The 19,328-nt window shown below is 42.9% G+C and overlaps 2 protein-coding genes across 2 annotated transcripts in view; one reads left to right on the top strand and one right to left on the bottom strand.

Moving 5' to 3' along the window:
- Non2 (upstream activation factor subunit spp27 homolog Non2) overlaps window positions 1-14,283 on the bottom strand; it is a 94,454-nt gene extending 80,171 nt beyond the window's left edge. Inside the window, exon 1 of the mRNA XM_066731334.1 lies at window positions 14,246-14,283. Coding sequence (XP_066587431.1) covers window positions 14,246-14,268 — 23 coding nt within the window. The 5' untranslated portion in view covers window positions 14,269-14,283. The remainder of the gene's footprint in view (window positions 1-14,245) is intronic.
- Eip93F (Ecdysone-induced protein 93F) overlaps window positions 8,349-19,328 on the top strand; it is a 58,817-nt gene continuing 47,837 nt past the window's right edge. The window contains exon 1 of the mRNA XM_066731327.1: window positions 8,349-8,402. The gene's annotated coding sequence lies outside the window, so the exon portion shown is untranslated. The remainder of the gene's footprint in view (window positions 8,403-19,328) is intronic.

Genomic DNA, 19,328 nt, shown 5'->3' with positions numbered 1-19,328 from the left:
AACTGACATTACGGAGAAAAGTCTCCTACGAAGTGTTTTTTAATTAGCAAGACTTGGAACCGGACGGCCTCCGATTTGAAATCCCCCCTCCTCTCTTCCTATCCACGTCCACTCAAACTTCCACTCTCGTCATTTTCATTCTATACACTGTATAATAACCTGGACAGTAATAACATACTCGTCAAATTAATCCATTCGATTCTTTCCGAAACGTCGAATTTATTGGAGAAATCTCTTCATGATTAATTCTATATAATTATAATAAATTTTCTCGCGGATACACAACGACGAAGACTTTATTGGGCAAAATTCTGCCCGGCAGGGTTTTCATTGAGCGAGACTTGGAACCGGACGGCCTCCGATTTGAAATCTCCTCCCACCTCGTCCTCGTCCACTCAAACTTGCATTCTCACCATCTTGTTTTAGACAGATGGCGTGTGTATTACAGGTATATATACTATAGAGGACCAGCAAAGCAAACCGGCCAGTGCGCGTCGAATTATGCAGGCTTCGTAATTCGACTGAATTTTATATTTATTGCGCGCAACGCAGCGCAGCTTGCACTTTGAACTTCCAAGAATGCAATTTTCATGATTTTCCTGTTTACTAGGATCGCCAGGTTATATATAATTTTTCTTGCTCCTGACAGTGTTGGCACTCTGAGCGAAATCTGGTTCTGGTCTAAGCGGCGTTTGCATTTGTCCGAGCTCGTTATTTTTTATCTCTCTTTAGCAACGTCGTAAAATTCGATTGAAAAATATGCTTTGGTGAAAATTGCGCTCGTTTAAAATATTAGAGAGATTTCTGACGAGGCGTCGATCCAAAGACCGGTAGGTTTACCTACCGGCTGAATCTCCGAGTGAACGTGACCCATTTCGCGAATCTGTATTCATGGATAAAGAACATTTCCCAAGCTCGGAAAATAAATTACCGGATCGTGTGACCTTATAGCGTTCGCTCGAACGCGCTCGCGCGCCACTCGAAGCCCGAGCGGAAAACGTTCTAATGCCGTATATCACACGCCACGAGAATTGCACAAAACAAAACTATTGACATCGAGTGTTCGGCCTGCTAGTTTTGCAATTCGCCATTCAGAGCTAGAGAACCTTCTAATCTCCGAGAGCTAGCGTCGCTCTTGAAACTTCCATGCTGCAGCAGAGACAAGAAAAGGTCCAAATATCAAATCTGCATGACAAATCTATATATACATATATGTATATATTCCATATGTACGCGAGTAAAAATAAGAGAAAAATCATTGAAGAAAATAAAAACAGGTGAGAAAATTCATTCATTGATTTATCCATGAAATTATCCTATACTAACGCTTCAAACGTCACGATGCGGCACCTATATAGTTGACTTTATATCTATACACACTACACACATAGTAGATCGGAATGAAGTACACGCCCGTTTTGATCTTAATATCGCGCGGTATCTAACAGTTTAGCAGATTCCGTTCCCGCATAAGATCTCCAGCTATTTCTGCAAGTGCAAATGAGAGAACATTTATAACGTTACACTTATGTACCACTATTGTGACACATGCCGAGGAGAAATAGCAAAATAGCATCTACACATTATATATGCTTTCATTTATTTTTCCTCTCTCTCTTTCTCTCCCCATCAAAGAATTTTTCTAATCTGGTCGCTTCGATCGTCTTCACCGGTGTTGAATAAAAAATCATGCAATATACGATATTGGCATTTTTTTTTCAATGAAAACGATCACAATTTTTTTCTCTGACTACGTGTTATAAATAAAGGCTTGCGAATAAGTATGTTCAGATAATAAAATCACTGGCAAAAGATCTACTTAAAAAAAAATAAAATAAAAAACGTATAAGAGAGAAATTTTATTATTTGAAAAAATGATTGTTTTTTGGAAAACCGAGCATAACGAGGAACGATGCGAAAATCAAAGCATTCGGGCGAAATCTGGTTGGAGAAAACTTGAAAAGTTTGCGAGACTGACGAAACGGGTGGTTGATGTAAGCGTGTGTGTCTGTGTGTGCGTGTGTGCGCGCGCGCTTATGCTAGAAGCGGTTTGTGCCACTGACGGGCCAGCTCGTTTCTAGGACAGCCAGTTTTTCACGCATTTTCGCGCGATCCGCACATCAGACCTAGCTTAACCCGGACCCCCCTGCCTAACCTTCTTTCTTACATTCACCGCTGAAATCGCGCAGCTCGTTCGATTTTAATCGGCGAACGACGATAATACGCGGAAAAAGAGCTCCGCTCACCATCGACCCATCGTCGCGTCTCGCATTCTGCATATCTGCAGTATGATCGATCCAACGCGATTCGCCGATTGCACGTGATTCATCAACCATATTGCTGCTTATATTTTTCGCATTCCCATCGACCAACGGGAAAAGGATAATCAAAATCAAGATCGGTCACTCGTGTGTATGCGCCAATTTATGCCATTAACCATTGCAGCTTACCACACATACACTATATACTATATATGGTGTAATAAGTAAGTCTCTCGACATTATAATGGATATGCATGAGAATAGAGATGATAAATATATATAGATCGCCGAGTGATTCTATATAGGATATTTTATGCACGAGTTTGAAAAGTTTAGAAAATGCTGGTACACTAGACACGGTATATTGGGTGCAAGCAGAGAGCAAAGAGGAATCGAGACTTTCAGTGCAGGATAGAGTCGTGCCATGGCGACGAGTACGAATGCGAATACGAATACGAGTGTACGAAGAGGAGGCAAAATGGTAGGGGGTATACCGGTAGAGATGCTAATGCCGGCCTTGTGCCACATACCCGTGTGCTCCTGGTGCCCGTCCACCGTCTTGCATTTACACCAATACTCGCGAAAAGTGAGTGTGTCGTCGCGCAAATTATATATTCCTTCTAATTTATTTTATCATTTTCTTCGCGCAAACTTTACTGTCATTTTCTTCCCTCTCCTCGATCTCTCGCATTTACCATTACTCTTTTCACCGATTTCATCAATTCCTTCGATGAACGCTCTCCCCCCCCCCCCTCCCCCCTCCTTCACCTTCCCTCTATTTCTCTTTCTTTACCCTTATACTTCTTTATGCGTTCGTTGATTCTTTTTCATGTTCAAATTTAGTCGTGAAACTCTATTCGATTCGTTATAAACTCTTCCTTCTTCTTCTCTCTTTCTCGTTCGACTCATCGCGATTCGATTAGCTCTGAATTGAGGTGAAAAAAACTCTTCTAGCAGTCTAGCATTTTTATCGATATATATATGTATTGACAGAAAAATCGGTAACTATCGCGAATGGATAATTACTGTTGGAACTCTGCTATTATTGATCAGGTTCGTGCAGCTTCACGTTTCTATCGTTGCAAATGCCACAAGCAAGGATGAATAATTTAAAATTTGTCCAATCTCTTATAATTTCTTGGTGAATTTCGCGCACGAAACGAACCTAGCTGCGCAATACGAGCTGACATGTTTTATCTGGATGACCGAGACGTTTGCGAATGCAAAACTCTTGGATTAGCTCGAAGACGCGAATTGGTGAGAAATTCTAGTGCGAGTTTTATCCTCTGGCAACAACGTTCGTGAGTGTATATGTAGATATATATATATATGTATATAGATATGGCGTGTTTGAAAATCCTTCAGGACTTTGAGTTAAAAGAATTAAGGCGAGAATGAAGAATCGAATACGTAGTGTATTTTCAGCTCGTCATTTCACTGTACCGTGACGACGCCGTCGCCTTGGAATAATTTAATGGTCGGTCTGGATTACGGCGTTACATTATTACAAGTTACAATACCGTCGAAAGGGGACATTCGATAAATAGAATTGGCTGTATCGCGGTTTGAAATGCTTTCACGCGGCTGACGCGAAGGAGGAACAAGCACGATTTCCTTTACTTTGGACAACGAACGATCGCTCTTTCAATTCCAATTAAATCGATCATTCGTTTCCTCCGAGAACCAGCGGAAAATTTCTCCAGTCAAGTAAAATCATCTCCTCCTCGCGAGGTTCCCCCCAAATCCATATTGAGTTTTCATAATGACTGAATTTTTTTGCACCTCATCCGTGCTGCTCTGTAATTTCGCGCGAGCACGGGGAGAGCTTATCAGCGAGTGAATAATGGATCGTCGCTGGAAAATTAATAAGCGAAAAGTTTTGCGTCGCTAACGAATGGAATGGAGACATTAAGATATTTTTTCAATGGGAAGAACACCGAGGGCTTGACCGACTATTTATCATCGTTTTTCTTAATTTAAACATATTATTCGTAATATATATATATTCGTGTGTTTCGAATAAATGATAGATTAACACGAGTTCGCGAGTAATTGATCATATATATACGAGTATGAGAAAATAAAAAACAAAGTGGGAAAATGACGTTAAGGAAGGACGGATGGTGAGGGGAGGGGAGGGGGGGGAATTATAAGAAACTTTTGGATATAATCACCGAAGGCGGTGGGTTTCAATGGGAATGATATCCATTTGAAATAAACTTGACACCCGTGGGTTGGCAGTACACGCGCGACCACCTTGAATTCTTTTTTCCCCCCTTTTCCGCCTCTGTGTGTGTGTGTGTGTGTGTGTGTGTGTGTGTATGCGTTTGTATGCACGAGCGCAAATATCTCAAAAGGAGAAACTGGTTTCCTCTGTACGGGAAACGCTTGTTTCTCACCATCCTCGCCACAGCTCTCCGTTAGTTTAAGTGTCTCGACGAAAAAAAGAAAAACTGCAACTAAAGCAACACCGGACCCGAAAATAAACTTTCGATTTTCCCGATAACGCACGCACACACACACGCATAATTTCGCCCAGCTGTCACAACTCCTTAACAACTTTTTCTTACAACACGCTGCATCTTTGTGGAAACCGTCGATCGCCAATTTCCAAAAGTGGGATACATTTTTACGCGAATATTTACGTCGTTGGACCTCGTGGGTATTTCGACACAGCAGTCTTCTGGAGAAACGGAACGCGGAATGAGGTATAGATATGGAAAAATTTGAGGAAAAATGGGGAGGGGATTTTCGTGGGAGAGATGCATGATTCGACGTATAGTTTGCTTAACGCGAGAATCGCAGTTGTGTTTGCGCGATCCCTGTACGCGACTTTATCGAAGTCGTTCGCGTCTGAATCGGCCGATGCACGTTCAGCGGGTGAACGAACTCTTACCGCCGAATTGCAGGCCCAAAGTGCATCCGCCGATAACACTTCTCTCTCTCTCTCTCTCTCTCTCTCTCACTCTCCCTCTCCCTCTCCCTTTCTCTTTCATCCAAAGATAGCACAGCAGCAGCAGCAGTGTATTCGCTTCTCGCGTTACCCCGCGTATCTCTCGTGGAAAAAATTAAACACGTTTAAAATAACAAAAGAGCAGAAGAAATAACACTGGCCGTTTAATTCAATCCTTGCAAGACAAATTAAAATTGACCAGTTGCATTTGTGCCTCGTATGGCGTACAATGAGAAATAAAGAGCGAATAATGATGGATTTGAATGGTCATCGCAGGAGGGGGAAAATTGGAGGTAGGGAAATTTGCAAAAATTATAGGAGAGAAGAGGGTAAAAATATTATCGCGCGTTGGCTCGGGCACGCGGCGAGGCTGCGAGCCCCGAACCGCATATCAACGCAGCGGATCGGCTTATCTTTATCGAAATGCAATGATTGCTTTATTAATTTCATTCAAATAGATATGGAAGAGAGCGTGGCGTGGTATCGAACTGGCTGTGCACACACACAGTGGCAAGAGCAGAAAGCGAAAATCGTGAACGAGTGATGGGCGCGTGTTGTGGTATCGGCTTATCTCAATCGAAATACGATGATGGCTTTATTAAATTCATTCCAATGGATATCAGGGAGTAGTTTGGTATTCGATGTAAACCGAAACGGCAATTAGTACAGTGGACCTCCCCACTTTCCGTCGTTAAATCCACCCAAAATCGCTCGACTCTCTGCTGTATATACGCGCAGCTAATCATCCGATCCTTCAGGCTTATTTATTTCGTTGTTGCGCGTGGTAGTCGACAAATCGCCTGATAAATTAGGGAATTATCAATTTTACACACGATTTGTGTATGTGCAGCAATAAAGAGAGTGGGGGGAGGGTGAATAAAGCTTCCGGCGAAGAAGGCGAAAGGAGAATTCACAGAGCAAAGCAGCCGTTGTCGACTTATCGCGATGCAACGGAATTCATGGTTGCACACCTGCGCGCCGCAGTCGAGTAACAGTGGCAGTGGCAGTAGCGTTGGCGGTTGCAGATCAACGTAGTAGTCGGCGTCGAGTGACGTTATCAAAGCCGAAATAGCATTGCGATAAGGTCGTTTCTCGGACGAGCGGCCAATGACGCGTAAACCGGCTCCCTCTTTCTCCCACAACCCTCTCTCTCTCTCTCTCTCTCTCTCTCTTTCAATTAGAATTCCACTAATCGGACTTACGATAATTCTCCTACACGCCGAATTACCTTCTTGCACACTTCACGTGTTTTCCTTTCTCTCTCTTCCTCTCACTTGCAAAACATTCGCATTCGTCAAACTCAGCATCTCTGCCTTATCACCGAATTTACAGAATTTTACACAAACAGCAACAGTTTGATCCACCTCGTGGCATTCAGCGATATTTCCTAATATCGTCGATAATTAGTAATGATTTATGCAGCAAGAGATTCATTGCGAGAAAAATTTCTATCAATGTAATATGACGATATTTATATGTATATTTATATATATATATATATATATAGCTATATACATATAAAGATTCCAGCAGTTTTTACTCGCCTCTTTTTATTAGCTCTTTCTCTGTCGAGCAACGATCGAGCTGGGGAATCGAAGAAAAACTTTAATATAACATGATAGATTGACGCAATATTATAGCTGCCGTCGTATCTCATAAATAACGAAGGGCATAGAGTAGGCCGTATTGGTTAAAGTGGGTAAAAAAAATTCGCCATCTAAACTAGTGGAGTTGATGCACCAACTGCTGGATCAATTATATTAATTTTTGTAGAGGAGCGCGTCAAACGGGACGAAAATCACGCGTTTTTCCACTTCGATAAGCGAGATTGTTGTCCGCCAACTTAATTTCCTATATGTTGTTAAATCAAATTACTCTCTATAACGGGCAAATGGAATTTTATTAAAATGCGTGCTCGCGCATTAAAATGCCACTGGATTGATGAAAAACTCGGCAGAGAAATTCGATTGGACTGTTGGTGAATCGGATGGAAAAAAGAGGGAAAAAATGTGGAGAAAACGTGGCGTCAATGACTAATTGATTCGTGGGTCGATGATGAATTAGCATTAGATTCATGCGTATACTGTTAAGCATCGGTCGATTGCACAAGCTCGAGTATACGTATATGTATAGTATAGATGTATGTATATAGTTACAATGAGAGATTTGTTCGAAGGATATTGGGAAACGAAGGAGTCGCGAGTGGAGAGAACTCGAAGAGAACGAACGATAGCGAGAGTGAATTGGTGATTGGGAATTTGGAGGAGAAGCTGTATAGAGCGTGGGGTGAGGTAGGTTAGTGAATCTGGTGTTATCTGGATGCGCGGAACGTGCAGCCGGCCAGTACGGAACGTGTTGTCCGAGCTGGCAAATCGCGAGCTGCTGCTTCAAGTGCACTTTCTAACCTCGACTACACGGTTTCCCTGTCGTCGCATGGAATTAACGTCATCTCTACTCCCACCACAGCACAGCACCGCCACCTCTTTCCAGTGCCTCTCATTTGCATAATAGTCAAAGTAAAAGAAAAACAAATGTTTCAGCCGTGAGAATCAGATCTCGATCGGAACGCGATAGAGTCTATTAAATATAGGAATTAATAGTGTATAATCTATACTACAACGGCACGTGATCGGTTAGTTAAGCAACGTTGTTTTCGCAGCCAATCGCACCAACTTTAAGCGCGCACAACTGCATCTCCGGCTCGGTGCAAGCGTAACGAGAGCACAGATAAAGTCACAGATCTGACGCATAAATCAACTTTCGTATACGAAACAATTTCGATGGAACGGAACCACGCGAAAACAACTCTTCCCAATTTCACCAAAATTCCTCGAAAATCTTCTCATTAAAAATATCCGCTCGATTGTATTATAATGTAATAAATGATTTTTTTCTTTTTTGTTGACGCTGCATAAGCAAATAACTTTTTGTACCGGTCAATGTTCTTCGATATACATATATATAATATTGTGCGATATTGATAGTAGAATTTGACGAGACTTTTTCTAATGAAGAGACTTCAAGCATATTTCGAGAACAGTTGAACGCATCGAATACAATACGATGAAGGTGATCAAATGTGAAAAGTGAAAAGTGAAAAGTGAAAAGTGAAAAGTCTTCCGTGTGAATAATTCTTAAAGAGTCATCAAATAATCTACTGGATTTCCATCGTGATCCAAGACACACTGGTGAATCTTTGTATTTTTTCTATATACTCGCTTTTCATTCCACATTTTTGCACGTTTCTCCTTTTGCTTCGTGAAACTTAATACCATCTCTCTATGTATGTTTAGTTACTAAAACTCGTCGGGGTACTATATACTATAGTAAATTTTGTCTAAGAGAAGGGCTCGTGTTTCTTCGACGTTCTGGTAGTCGAAATCTGATTCTGGAATAGAACCGAATTAACGAGTTCCGCAAGTTGTATTAAGCGAATTTATTTAGCATTGTAAATTTTCCGCAAGTCAATCGTTCCATTGAATCATTGAGAAAATTGCTGTTTTGATTGAAAGAGATGATTTTGTTCTTCTGTTTGACAGAGATGCTTCGTTTCGTGAATCATGCATTGACACAGCTGATAGAGAGAGAGAGAGAGAGGGAGTGAGGGAGGGAGGTGGGTGGGGGTTGTAGAGGGACAAAGAATGGAAAAGAAAAGTATATCCTTGATCGTGTTTGTCGTGCATTTAAGCTATGCTGCTGCGTTGAAGGTCCACAACGTTCAAATTCATTTGCTGACAAAATTAAGCTCAATGTAACGCAATGTGTGCCCGAGGCAAAAGAGAATCCGGTTTTTGCGTTACACGAATTCAGGCTATTTAGGCAATATATTGTTTGTCGGCAGTAATAAACATTTTAATTGAAATATCTCGTTATAATAAATTACATCGTCCAAGAAACCAAATCCATTTTATCTAGTGTTTTACTGGTACCTTGAAATTTATCTCTCTCTTTATTTCCCATAAAAACCTTGAAAAATCAATGCTTCTGAACTGCGGTAAATTTAATTTTACCTAAATTGGCTAGTTTGGAAAAAGGTGGGCCCAATAACACGCGTGATTAGAGCAGAACGCTCATTTACTTTTGAACGAAAACTTCCTATCTTTGCGGACTGGAAATGAAAATATAGGTAAAGATAGTGGCCTTAAAGGGGATATGCTTTATCGCGTACATACTCTCCGGGGATTCGCGAAAAACTGATCGGCTGGATAAAGAATAAAACGTCACGCTTGAACCGCCTAATCGAATCGATCGTTCCACGTCATTTTCTCAAAAATTAATTTCACTTCTTGCTTGAAAGTCGTAGGAAATTCATGAACTCGACAGGAAACGCTTCTCATTATTCTACTCGCGTGTATGAATTAGTCGCAACTAACAAACTTGGAAATTTATACGTGTGATATAATCCCATGAGAAATTCCATCGTTAAATCGTTTATTCCACTTGGCGATTTTCGACTTTTGTCGCGCGACAATTAATAAAATCTCCGTCAACCTGTAGAATCTGTCTATATACAATTAACTGATCAATCTTAACGACAGATAATCATGTAAAATTTTATACAGTACGAGCGATGCTATATCGAGTTCTCTTTAATTAATATCCTAATGAAGCTTAATGAATTCGCGAGAACGTTTAATATTTCACGAAACTGCTAGTTACTTACATCACTGTTCATAAGTTTACATGGGGGGGAGGAGAGAGGTTGGAATAAGAATCTTCTCTTGGTTGAAACGAAATTTCTCGAGGAAAAATATTCGTAGCGACAAACACTTGTCACCCGGCGTTATTAGATTGATTCACCCAATCAGGGAAGGCCCCGCCTATTCCCAGGAATTATGGACAAAACTGAGTTTGGCGAGCTCGGCAAATTCCGGATAGTTTCGATAAGATAGTTTTAGAGACGCTTCGAGAGATATTGGGATAAGGCACTTTTTTCTCGCCTAGTTGCCATCAGATAGCAATGTCTGGATTTTGCGCCTTTCCAATTCAGGGAAATCATCGCCGATCGGTATCTTGGTCAGATAGTGTTTCGTGTAAAATAATAATTAAAACAAAAATAATAAGGAAAGAAATATCGTTTAAAGTTTTCCAAATTGATAAGTAAATTTTCTCCAGTGAAAAAGAACTGAATGATGATAATAAATGGCCGAAGGATTTGGAGAGTTTGGTTTGTGCATGAAATGGGGGTGGGAGGATGGCAGAACTTGGTATAGCAAGAGTGGATGCAATACAACAGTGCAGTGATTGCTTCGAGTTCAAACAAAGCGTTCTCTGTGATGCCGTGACCTACCATACGCACGGCCACAGTGCCCGATCGTCTACATATGTGCAAACATTGGCGAAAAAAAATCCTCATATTAGATCCAGCATCAATAGCTCTCAAATACACTTCCTCATCCATGGAAAGAATTATTAAGTTTTATTTTATTAAAACAATAATTTTCTTAATACCTAATATGTAAAATTTAAACTTTATCTGCCTGAAATGTTAATTAGCTCCATAATTTAATCTTCAATATTCTTAATTTAGGCGAATCATGACTCATTCAATTAGCATTTACTATTTAGAATCACATACCCCTACCGAAAGTTGAATAATTCTTTGATTAAACATTATAAGATTTGTTAATATTTCTCTCCACGTTCTCGGTCTTTTAAACTTTCCTCTCACAGTCAATCGAATTATTTAATTTATCGGTTTTTAGCAAGTTCCATTTAGTATTCCAAGTTCGACTTGTGTCTCGTCGAATGGCCTCTCTCAGTGAGCAGTAACAAGATGGTAGCTATGCTGGTTTGGACCTCGAACGAAATACCCGCCTGCCCTTCGAATCCTTCCGTATATTCGTAGAATTTCCATCGCTCGGATTATTCAACTACCCACGGGGACCTTGACGATTCCCATCTGCAATAATTAGAAAAGACCGTGAGAGGGAATAGCAAGGAACATCTAGAATTTATACCCGTCCATGCCCACCCTCGATTCTTCACCAGAAATTTCATTTCCGCCCCCTTTTTACTTCTCTTTCCTGTTCGCTAATTAAACCAAATTGCAAAAATAATTTCGCGCTACATAAATCCGAAATTCCAAACATACTCGTTCGAACGTTTATAAAATGTGGACCGAAGCAACAACCTTTTATGAATTTTTCGTGTTTCTACAAATTGATTGATTGGTATTACAAGTGGAAAGCTAGTGATTTAACGTACGGACGTATTATGGAGTTTTTGAGGTTCGAAGCTTATAAAGGGAATGCTGCCATTGAAAAGTGGTCGTGTGGAAGAAGAAAGGGGATGGGAGAGAGAGAGAGAGGAGTTGCGCGAGGACCGGAAATATCCCGAGCGAGAGGGAGGCAGTGAGGGAGAGGGAGAGAGAGAAAGAGAACTTGAACTCGAACGAGAGAGAAAGTTTATTTTCGGGTGACCGTGGCCCAGCCCTCGCTCTCTGCCTGCCTGCCTGCATTTGCAAGTGTGCGATGCATGCACAAGTCACTCTCTCTCTCTCTCTCTCTCTCACCCACAGTCACTCTCCCTCTCCATTTAGGTTTGGCTGAATCCGGCTGGAGGGGCTTTTTGCACGCGTGACTATATCCGTGTGCGTATGGGCACATGTACACACATACACACGCTTGTACTATATACGACCGAGTCCATGAAGAGGGGGTCAGTGGATTCGTCCGTTTTATATTCGGCACTGCGCGTCGAGTTAACCCAGGTCAGTGTGACGAAAAATTCGCTCGTCCCACGCACACAAACACAAGCGAAAGGATAAACATCGTCAATTTCCACTTGATTAATTCATCCCGGAGCTTCGTGAGCTTTGCAGCCATTGGATTTACAGAGTCGCGTGCTTTTATCGCGAAAATTAGCAGCTGTGAGATTTTAGGGAATAAAAGACTGAAATGTTTTGAAGAGGAGAATGAGAGAGGAGAGTTGGGGAAGACGCGGGGGGGGGGGGGGGGGGATGGGAGGGGTATAGAGTAAAGCGGGAATGCAAAGGGAGAAAAAAAAAAGCGTGGCGCGAGTTAACGTACGGGAACCGACTCGCCGAGAGACGAGAGGAAAAGCCAAATATAGTATAGCGTAGGCATGTAGATTTCGTTTAACCGAATATAAAATAATAGAGAGACGGTCCGGAGCGACATTTTCATCTCAACTATTTAGGTTGGAAAATTGCACGACCCGCACGCGCTTGCTTTGTATTTTGCCTGAAATTTTTGCAGTATTTTTCACGAGGCTTTTTATTCCACCAATTGCAATATTATAGCGGTCTTTCGCTAAATTAAGTCCCCTCTCCGATTAAGCAATGTCGAGTTAAATCGAATAATCTCGTTTCGTGAAATAATTAGAAATAAAATATGAGAAAAAGCCTTGCGTTTTGAAGAGCAGCGGACGATGCAGGATTTAGAGTGCGGAGAGGGTGTAGCGGGGAGGATAAAATAAATTAAGTGAATGAAGCCAGTGATATGAATGGAAAGGATGGATATTGATATAGAAGGAGAAAGAGAGGGATGTAGAGGGAGGGATAGACATTTGGAAGATTGGGAGGGGAAGAAGGCGAGTGGAATAAAGGGAAAAGACTGAAAGGGGTTGGCAAGGGGTGCTTTGGTAGTTTGAGCAGTTAGCAGGTTTAAAACAGCTGCCGAATTTCCCTCTCAGTCGAGAGAGTGAGAGTGACCTATTGAGAGTGAGTGTGTTTCGCGTCGTGTTTCGCTCACGTATACTAGTTCCAGTCCCCAGCCGTACACGCGCACGTATACATGGACAAGCGGCAGTAGAGACAGACGTCCCTCTCAGGGAACGGAACACACACACACACACACGTACGCGCAAAACCACCCGGGCCATTTGCCCGCAACGTTGCGCAAGCTTTTACGTGTGAATCGCAAATTTCCCCCGCTCGGCCTCTCCACGTATACGCACCTACACACACACACACACACACATTATTTTCCTGTTTTCACACAAACACCACACCACCTTAACACGGATGATCGGATTTTCCGCGTTCCCTTCTACTCGTACTCTCCTACATAATTTAACGCGCCCTACGATTATAATGGCCAAAAGTTTACACGTTCAATTTCGGATAAACATAACTTATTTGCATGTTTAAAACTCTACGATTGTCTCGCGTCTCACGAAAGTTCTGTCAAAATATACTGATGAAAAATAATACAAGTGTACCTATTATAGTATACACACATGATCGACCGAACAAGCCCTAATAGCAGCGAGTGGAGTACTTCTTTTCTCGACTTACCTCTGCACGAGACAATAATTTCAGGAAAACTGTATCTCTATTTATTGCGAAATTCAAGATGCTTATTGCGACACTACAGGGAAAAGAGTGAGAAAATGACGTAATTAAGAAAATTAATTAAAATTAGTTTGAACATATCGATGAAACGTTGCTGGTGAAGAATTCTTCAAAGGTCCGGATTCAATTTGCCAGTCTAATTAGATTCGGCTAAAAGCTGCTTCCACGTTGACAAGCAATCTGACGACGTCAAATTGCCAAGTCCTTCATTATTGAACTCGTTACACGAAACGAGTCCTAGAAGGTTGGTTCTCTCCCCCACTCCCTTCAGACCTCTTTTCCCCAAAAGTGTTATCGAGCATACTAATAAGAGATCGAGGGCTGATTTATTGGTAAGCTGTCGCGGCAATTATTAAAACACAAACTAAACTTGCGCGATGGAATAATCAACGTCACTCTCTCCGATAGCCAGAACTGGCGAATAAATTCAGTCGAATCTCGTGGCCAATTTGTCAGGCGATCTGACGGAGGATCTGCATCTGACGAGTCTGGTATGCCAAAAAATTCCGACCAATCATCCTAATCCGTCCAATCAATCGCTGAAATACGATTAAAAAGTTGTCGGTTTAATTGCGGAGCAACAAGTTGATCTCTCGTGTAATAAAGCGTCGTTTATTCGACGATCATAAACGGACCAGCTAGTGCAGCGGGGATGGGGAAAGAATTAAGCACGTGAAAATAGTTTTCATTTTTTTATTTTTTTTTTGGACTCACCGAAAGTTGAGAGCGTCGTTCATTGGTGCTGGAGGAATTCCGGGGCAGTTTCTGCCACTGGAGCAACAAGTAGCAAACGACGTTTATATCGACATTGGAGTACTAGAACCTTCCTCGGACGTGTTGGTGAACACTTATGCGCACACCAACCGGAAGAAAACGCTCTCACGGACACGACGAGACGCGTCGAACTCGAATGGCTCTGTGACTCAGGCAAAACTGGCACTCCCGAAATTTTCCAACCACGTCGTGTCGACGTAGTTTATTAACGAACGCGAGAGCACTGGCGAACTGCTAGGCTGGAAAATCACGGTTACTCGAGTTTACTCCGAGCGAAACGGTCTACGCGAAACAAACACCTTTGACATAAACGACTCGAGTTATATATATATATATATATATATATGCACTCGTGAGATTTTCTTCCGGACCACACACTCCTTTCCAATTGAAACAACACTCTCTTACGATATTTTTTCTTCTCGGATAGATACTGCATATGAAGTAATATTATATATACACGAAATTATGTAAAAACTCTGCTAATTCCAGTTCGGAATACAACAATAGCATTTAAAACAGCTCGATCGTTATACCTGTGTAAGTGAATAATTTTTACCAATGACATTAGTAATACTCTGTTAGTAATATTCGGGAGAGTGTGGGGATATACTGGTTAAAACGTTAATGGTTTCGAAAAGCGAAGCGATATAATTCCATTGAATTAACAAAACTGCATCGAGCGGATATAATTGATGTTTATTAATAACGTTACAAAGCCCCGATTTTGCACAATTTTGCCTTATTACAGGGAATAAACAGATTCGCGAAGGCCATGGTGCACATTGAAAACGATTATTTAGGGAGATAGAATCGCTTGAAAGGGTTTCACGAGGGTAGAAAGAGTGGCGCAGCTTGCGAGAGGAGGAAGGGCGGAGGTTAATAAATATCGGAACCATTAACGAAAACGGGATTTATATTGATCAAAGGGATGCAAGATTGAAATGTTATTGGGGGCCGATTTTGCAGTATTAATGAAGCGCGTTCGGATTTTATTGCTCACCCAAATTCGCTAGAAAATCCAATTTTCCGCCATTCAATTTTATCGCCGAATCTTACGGGTTCGATTATGCCATTTGTTTTATAGCCCTGTTTTTAATCTGGCCATGGGATGGGATTGGCCAAATTTTTCGCAGTTGGGTTAATTAGCGTAGAATCGGAGCGCGCGCGCGCGCGTGCACGCGAATGAAGGAAAGGGCAGGCGGATATAAATGTGTTGGCTGGGATGAAAATAGGGTAATAAAAATATGCTCGCTTTTGGAAAGTGGATGAACGTGGTCTGGACTCTCTGGTTGATATGTAAATATGCTAGCGCGCATATGTATTGGGCGACTGAGGTAGGTATATAACTCCATTGCGCGAGCAACAAGTAGGTATTCCCAAAATATAGTAGTATACATAGAGCACCGCGGTATATCGTGTCTATACGTGCAAAATCTCTCTGAAAACTAAATTGGACACTTGGACCAAACCGCTCCATTAATTTTATATCATTGCATTTACCCGGCAGCCACACGATTATTCCTTCAGACTTATTCCCAGAGAAATATTAATTTGAAAAGTGGCGTTGAACCCTCTCGGGAAGGATTGCGGGACTCTCGGTGATTTTCGAAAGTTTTCGATTTTACATTCCTGGCGAATAAGCTGGTTGCTGAGTTTCAAAGTTTTTCCAACGAGGCTGCAGTCTCACGGTCCTTTGGAACGATTTGAATGCAAGCGAGGTAAGTCTCGAGCGCGATCCAGACGTTGCACTGACTGTTAAAATTGCCCTAGCGCAACTCGTCTGCTTCTATTCAAATAGGGGAAAAAAATCCCTCTTACTATAGCTTCGGTAATCCTTGAAAAACAAAAAAACTCGCGATCCCAAGCTCTTTTTTCTCTCTCCTACGCATGACAGCGGAGAAATATTATAAAAGAAGGAGGCTATAGGTTGACGAGGAGAGAAACGATTGGGAAAATAGTCGGTGAGTAGGATAAGCAGACAATTTGCTTAAGGAGAAAGGCAATGATTCGTTGGCAAGTGCAAGTTATACGAGCGAGTACTTGCGTAATACCAATTACGGTGACTACGATACTTACGGGTAAACATCGGCTCGTTACTGGCGTTTATGTACACGTTATTGTGTGTGTCAGCGTACCTTGTACTTACCGTTAGTATTGGACCGTCGATTGAAAGACCCTTTGCCCCGTCCAATCTACGAGCACGTATATTCTACCAAACTCGTATATGGCATGTATATATATATATATATATATATATATATATATATATATATATATACAGTCGTCTTGTAAAGTTTTACGCGCATCACATCGGGAAACGTTGATTTTTCTCCCACACAATTACACACTATTATACATGAGAGTGAAAAGAGACTGTGTAAGACGACTGATAATAATTTACAAACGGGAGAAGCGCGAATGGTGAGTTTGACGTGACGTGACGCGTCAGGACGTGTCAGGACGTTTGGTGCGATAAGCGGAGATACGGTCAAGGCTTCTTCGGATGCCGTTCTATCCGTTCCCTTTCCGACATCAACTCAATGCAACCGCATATATAACGCCGCGTGCTTGCATATGTATATACGTGCCGGATAAGCGTCCTTCCCTTCCGTTTTCGGCCAACAACGCATAATGCAAAATATTATTCCTCGCAGGATGCTCGCTAAATTATCCTTAACCCCGCTCAAATTCCCCAACTTTATTCCTCTCTCTCTCTCTCTCTCTCTCTCTCTCTCTCTCTCTCTCTCTCTCTCCAGTATATTAAATTATCCGTCCTCCTCTCGATTGTTCGCCGCTCTTCAAGCTGCATCAGACCGAACATTTTCGTGCGTTCGCCGCAGCGCATATCCGAGGTTGGCCAGACTGAACAGCGTAATGGCACTGACCTTGGGCTACGCCATGCAGGCCCACCGTGCCTCGCTCTCAGAGCCAGAATTCTCAAGAAATACCAAAGGTATAATAAAGCAGATGCAGAACTGCAACGAAAATCGTTTCACCACTCTTTATCTATCGTACGTGTATTATCGTAGCATGGTGAAAAAAGCCTATAGGAAAATTGAAATTAGCATTGCATAAAATGGAACCCTTTTACACTGCAGTTATATGTATATGGGACGTTGAGTACTCCGACAAAAACTGCCACGGCAAAGATTGTCACAATTGTCATTTCTGCAGAATTTTACGAGGTAAGCAGAGTAATGATAGTCGAGGTTCCGAAAGCTTTGTTTTCGTCAGAAACGGCTTCCTTGGCGGCGCATGACGGTGCAAGGATGCCCTGGTAGATCGGCGAGTGGGACGCGGGTAGAATTGGGCGATGTGGGCTGTCGTGCGATTGGCCCGAGTGACCCACTGGCAGTGACCTTGACTGCAGTGGCAGCGGCAGAGAGCCGTAGTTGCTGCACACGAGCGTGGTCACGTGGTCTGCGCCGGATTCGGCGAGAGAGATGGAAAATATTCGACGAGCCAGGCCGAAGCAGCTGCGACGCTTCCACCAATCAGCCCTCCCCCCTTACCCTCTTACCCCTCTGTCGCCGCCGCCGCCGCCTCCTCCTCCTTCTCTTCCACCTCCTCCTCACCCAGTCTCATGGCCGAGTTTTCTGCATTCGATCTGCACTCTCGTTTTTCCAAAAGCAAAAATTCAACTGGAAACTTTGTGCTTTCGGTGCGCGATCGATATACTTGCCAAAATTTCTCATCGACTTCAAGTTCCCTCTGAACGCTATCGCAACGTTATAATAACCTAAGCGCATAATGCAACGAGACGTCGAGTCGTTAATTAGCCGCGATTATGCGATAAGTTTTTTTTTCGGTCGACAATTATGACGATGCGGGGAGAGAGAGAGAGAGAGAGAGAGCGATGCGCCGTATATCAACATTGTTGCCGTCCTCCCATTTTTTCGCTCGAACCGGATAAATAATTCATGGCTCTTTCTTTTCGATGCAAGGTGACCTTGGCTGTCGCGCACCTTGATCCCGCTAAGCGATTATTCGAGGGCGCAAAATTTACCAAAGGTACGCGCTCGCGCCAACGGACGAGAGCGAAAAAGCGGATCAAAGTACGCGTCGGTTTGAAATTCCTTTTCGACCTCGTCCGTCGTTGGCCATCTTGCGCAGCGTAAAGAGAGAAGAATCGAACGGCGCGCGTACATATATAGCGCCGTACGCACAGTGTATAGAGGCTGTGTGTGCAGGTTGATTTTTCCATTGAAATTTTCTCAGGCGGAAAAGTGGCGATCGTTCTCCAAACGACGCTCCTCGCGATGAATGGTAGGAATTTTCGTTAATGAGCGATAACGAGGGGGGAAATCTAAGCGCTCGCGGGAAGATTTGGTGTGGTTGGTTGGCTCCGCCCCCTACTCCTATCCGATCCATTCTAAACAAATGAATCATGCTCCAAAATGGCCGCCTGAATTTAGACGTCACGTGGCATCGACGCACGCACGCACGCATGGCAGAGACCGCGCACGCATACACACACCGGCGAAACACTCCAGCCTGCTGTATTCGGCAACAAAGCCAAATTCGCCTATAGCGAGTTGGCGCTTGGCTGCGGAAAGCGCCAATTCCACCGACTTGTTGCGCCTGCCTTCTCGTCGTCCTCTCGACCCTGCACAAGAATCCTCCAAAAATTGTACGACTGCACACGTCGAACGGAGAAGCTCGTAGGTCTCCGCGCGAAAGGCTGCAAAGCGCGTGCTCGGTATGGTAAAATTAAGGTCGGTGATAAAAATCGAGGCAAAAGACGCGAACGGACGATGGTTAGCGGGAGAGAATATCGCAGAGGAGGTGGCTCGGAGCGATTTAGGTAGGTTGGCGCATTTTCGGTTTTCTGCCTCTCTCTCTCTCTCTCTCTCTCTCTCTCTCTCTCTCTCTCGTGCATCGGGCCTCGGGCATTGGCTATACGGAAAGAGAAAGGCGTCAGGACGGTGACGGGGAAGACGGGGACCGCGACGGGGGCCGGTTTAGAAGGCCGTGGCGGAATTTAATGTCAAGTATAGATGGAATCGGATTTGCGGCTTCG

This window comes from Prorops nasuta, unplaced genomic scaffold (assembly GCF_024137725.1).
Source record: "Prorops nasuta isolate Cenicafe-Biocafe unplaced genomic scaffold, Cenicafe_Pnas_1.2 PNAS00008, whole genome shotgun sequence".
NCBI classification, from domain to species: domain Eukaryota; kingdom Metazoa; phylum Arthropoda; class Insecta; order Hymenoptera; family Bethylidae; genus Prorops; species Prorops nasuta.
Note: the sequence above shows the minus strand (reverse complement) of the source record. Positions and strands in the feature narration are given on the sequence as shown.